This window comes from Pelobates fuscus, chromosome 8, assembly GCF_036172605.1.
Source record: "Pelobates fuscus isolate aPelFus1 chromosome 8, aPelFus1.pri, whole genome shotgun sequence".
In the NCBI taxonomy this organism is placed as follows: Eukaryota; Metazoa; Chordata; class Amphibia; order Anura; family Pelobatidae; genus Pelobates; species Pelobates fuscus.
Window position 1 is genome coordinate 177,583,887 of NC_086324.1, and position 4,501 is coordinate 177,588,387.

At 35.7% G+C, this 4,501-nt stretch overlaps 1 protein-coding gene across 1 annotated transcript; it reads left to right on the plus strand.

Moving 5' to 3' along the window:
- Window positions 1–439: 439 nt before the first annotated feature.
- LOC134571405 (taste receptor type 2 member 9-like) lies at window positions 440–1,372 on the plus strand. The gene has a single exon (XM_063429610.1). It carries the CDS (start codon window positions 440–442, stop codon window positions 1,370–1,372), a length of 933 nt encoding a protein of 310 aa, XP_063285680.1.
- Window positions 1,373–4,501: the final 3,129 nt, after the last annotated feature.

Here is a 4,501-nt window from a genome sequence, read left to right on the forward strand (position 1 = left end):
TGTTTCTTGCTCTGCAAATATATTCATAGCTACAAGTTACTAATCTCATGAAGGACAACTCCCATCATGCTTATTCACTATGAACTGTTCCTGCTTTGCAACTATTCTCAGCTAATTGATTATTGTTCCTATTGAAGATTATTCTCATGAACTAATGTTATTTAATGCATCTCTGAAGAAATATTTAATACTGAACTTTGTGTTGTTGAATTACTTGCAATTCTTATTATTGGATTATTGCCTAAATGCAATTCATTTAAGTTTAACTCTTATTAAAACTTCGGTTGAATCAAGTTACCAGTGATTCTCTCTTTTCTTAAAGCTACAGTATTGATACTTAAGGATTCTCCATTTCTTTACTATTGTAATTAGGGAGTTTACAAGCTGCAGTTGAGTTCCAACCCAAATCACCCCACAGACTGTGTGTAGGGCCGAGAACATGATTTCAGCCAAATTATTAATCTTTTTCCTCTTTGTATCAGCAGAGACTCTGATTGGTATAATTTTTAATGCCGGTATTTTTATTGTTAATTTTAAAGACTGGAAAAGGGGAATAAGTCTGAAACCCATTGATCGAATTCAGATGACCATGGGACTGGTCTATATATTCCTACAGTGCGCAATGGTTGTTGATTTCCTTACAGAACTGTTCTCTGCATTTTTTCCCAAGAATGCAATATTTCTATCCCTTTTCTTTATATTTTTCTTATTTTACTTCAGCAACTGGCTTACCGCCTGTCTCTGTGTTTATTATGTTACAAGCATTGCCAACTTCACTCATCATTTCTTTATTTGGTTGAAGAGCAATATCTCGTCAGTTGTGACAAAATTCATGCTGGTGTTTGCTGTGGGATCATTTATATTAAGTATCCCATTTATGTGGAATATCGATATTAAAAACCAAACAGAAACATCTGAGAATACCACTGCTAAAAGTTACGGCATTCAAGTAAACCGTTTAAGTGAAATGATAAGCACTTCCTTGGGATTATTCCTGCCCTACACTCTGTCCTCAGTCTGCCTCGGATACACACTGACTTACATATTTAGACATGTCTGGAGAATAAAACACAATGACTCGGGAATCAGTCGCCCAAATCTCCAGGCTCATATCAGAGCCGCCCGAACCATGACTCTGCTTCTTGCTCTTTTTCTGATTTTATACTCAGGTCAAATTGTTGAATTTGCTACCACCAAACAAGTAGAAAATTACAGCTTTCTGGTTAGCCAGTTTTTGTTCTTTTCCTTTCCTACAGCTGAAGCAATTATCATTGTCCAGGCGAGTGCCAAGCTTAGAAAAGCATTTCAGTTGAAGATTTCTCTTGTAAGGAGAATGAAATGCAGAACTCAACATGCAGATAATCTTTGCTAAAAGGTAAATTCTATTATATTGTAACCATACAGTATCCTATAACATCCTTAGTTCTGTAATGTGTATGGTACCTTCCCTCTCTATTGTGGACTATATCGGTTATTGTTATAAATCACACAGCATTATGCCACACGATTCTACTCAATGCTTTAAATATTACTGTTTTCTGAACTCCATTAAAATGCTAGAAAAATCCCAGGACACTCTATTAACCATGGAGGTTTTGGCAAGTAGACTTCTTCTTCCCTCCTCACTGTGTGTTGGGGTATATTTATACTGAGTCTGCCCCAGATCCTTTCTTACATCACAATTTATATAAAGTGAGACGGGTGGTCTTCAAGCCTTTAGGTTTAAATATTAAAGGGTCGAGGGATCAAATCAACAGCTACATTATAAATATTATTAGTAAAGAGAAATGTTCGCTTTCAAAGTTACTATAATTATTCAGGTTTGAGAATTGAAAATATATATAAAAAAAAAACTCTTTAAATTTTACTTTCAGAGCACAATGTAAAGCCATATTGTCGGTGCAGACAGATAAAAGTAATACAAATTAAGTCCAGTTAAAAGAAATAATAAAAATATATATTATTTAGCAATTCACTAGATATAGTCCCCTAATAAAACATGCATGTATATGAAAAAGGAGTTTGTAATGTCTGCAGATCTCTATATATGCAGCTACTGTAAGCTCTCCCCTCTTTCCTAATTGACCAATGAGAGGCTTCACAATGAGAATTCTGTGTGGTCTAGTGGTGTGTATGGCTTTTCAATCATTGTCATTGAACTACAGTAAAGCTCAATGAGAAGCTGGCACGGTGAGGGCAGCTGCTCTGGCCAAACGTACAGCTGTCAATCGAAGAGGGTGTGAATGTGTGTTTAATGCTTGATTGTAGGTACTTTTGTGATTGAATTTGTAACAATTAATATATGTTTGGTGAAATCACAATATTCACTATTATACTTGCTTCTCCATTTCCTTTCTATAGGTTTCCAGCATGGAGCGAAGTAAGACCCATGAGCGCAGTTTAACCCCGGAAAGACTATGAGCCTACGATTCTCGTTTCTTCTTCTGAGAGCAACAGTTTGATATTTCAGTAACAAATATTTAGTGGACTTACTTTATATTTAATACCTTAATACTTTGCATATTTCACTTCTTGCATGTTTATCTTTAAAAACTCATTGAATTGTAATTAAGAAATAGTAATTAAAACACAGATTAACTGTTCTTGTTTTCATTATATTTTGCTCGATCATTTGCCAGTATGGCTGATTCTGGTTTTGTGGTAATGCTAAAGGTGAAAACCCTAAAACACTCTCTCTTTCTTGAAGGGTAATTGGCCACCACTTGCGGTAAAAGAATGCTTTGTTCTCAGTTTCCCATTGATTGGACTCTCAATCATAAAATTAAATGGGAAGATATGAGCATATTACAAGCAATTCCACTATACTAGCTCCGTATAGTCAATGACTTGCATCCCTGAACACAGGATTTCTGCTGAATGTAGGTTACAGTTTAAAGACAATTGTACACATTGATGTAGAATTATTAAAAAATCTTTATTGAACTTGTATTGAATTATTGTACTAACTCCATTTTAACCTCACACTGTGACAAACCCTCCATTTTGTCTACATAACCTGACTTCTCCATTTTAAAACTACATTACATGACAGAATTTCCCAGTACATTTAATACAATGAACAGAGACTGTATTCTCTATAAGGACATGACTAACTCAGAAACTGCTGAATTCCCCTAACTCGCAACATAGTATAATTTGAAGGCCATGAGAACACTGTACTAATGAAATGTTCTATTCATAAGAGAACCTTGCACCTAACCACAAGACCTGACATCACTGACTGTGTAAAATGACGCTCAAGCCCCCCTTTCCACCGAGTAAACCTCATGCTAGGGAAGATGGCGCTTGAGCCCTCTGTCCCCACCCGTGTCCAGAACAATACCACCTATTGGTGGGTGGACACTTAGCTAACCACTTAGTTTTTGAGCCAATTAATTATATTGATAGGTGGACACTAACCCAGACACTTAACAATTAATCCAATTAATGATGTTTATTTACTGATATCTTGATAATCAATGATGACGCAAAATGCCTCTTAAAAGGGCCTGCGAGCCCGTTCTTGCTTCACTTGCCAATAAATTTCCTCGAAGTTATTTTAACCTGAACTCCGTGTGTCAGTCTGAATTACTTCAGCGTATATACGCAATTTAATTTTCTCTAATTTGGACAGGAACAGAGACATTTAAACATCTTTGTTTACTGCTAAAAAGTACCATAACAACATGAAGTCCTAATGAGTGGTCAGGTTCTAACCACAGCCCAATGTTTGTTCAGTTATTTACTGGGGACACATTATAAGGTGATAATGTTTAGTGTTTAGCTGGGATTAGTTCATATTTTTGTTTTTAGAAACAATGTGTTTTCTGAGTCAAAATGTAAACAAAAAAACAGGTATTTCAATAAAGTGAGAATTCAAAGTGCAAATCCAAGGTCTAAATTGTCAGATTGCAAAAATTCTCTATAAGTCACGTTTTCTGGACTATTTAATTTGTATACAGCACATTGGGCAATTGCATTCAGGCCATTTTTTAATATTCTCGTATTAATAAAGTATTTTTTATTTTTCATTATTGTTTGCCTCTACATCAGATATTTGAGATTCTTCTTTATCTGAATAGACCTGTATTTGTACCTGTATATCTGCCATTCATCCCAGCTTATCTTAATTGGTACACCACTTTTCTCTCTATACACTGATTACGCTTGGGGTTACCCCCCTTATACTTGTGTACCATTAACTGGCTTATTTCGTTCCATTTTCCACGCCAGAAACACGCTTTATTCCCAATAAGTCAGTAATGTGTTTTGTGTTAACGCAGGATCTGATTGGCTGCCCTGGTTGTTCATGTGAGCGACTGGAATCCCTGTGATCACACAGACATTACCGAGGGTCTGGTTAATATCCTTACACTGTGCAAGGATTGCTGCATTCTCAATACAGTGATTATCAGAGGTTTCTAGCTGGGCAATCAGAATATTATTTATTTCAATGTGTTTCCTTTCTTCTTTCAGCTTCTCGATCAATATCTGTCCTCTT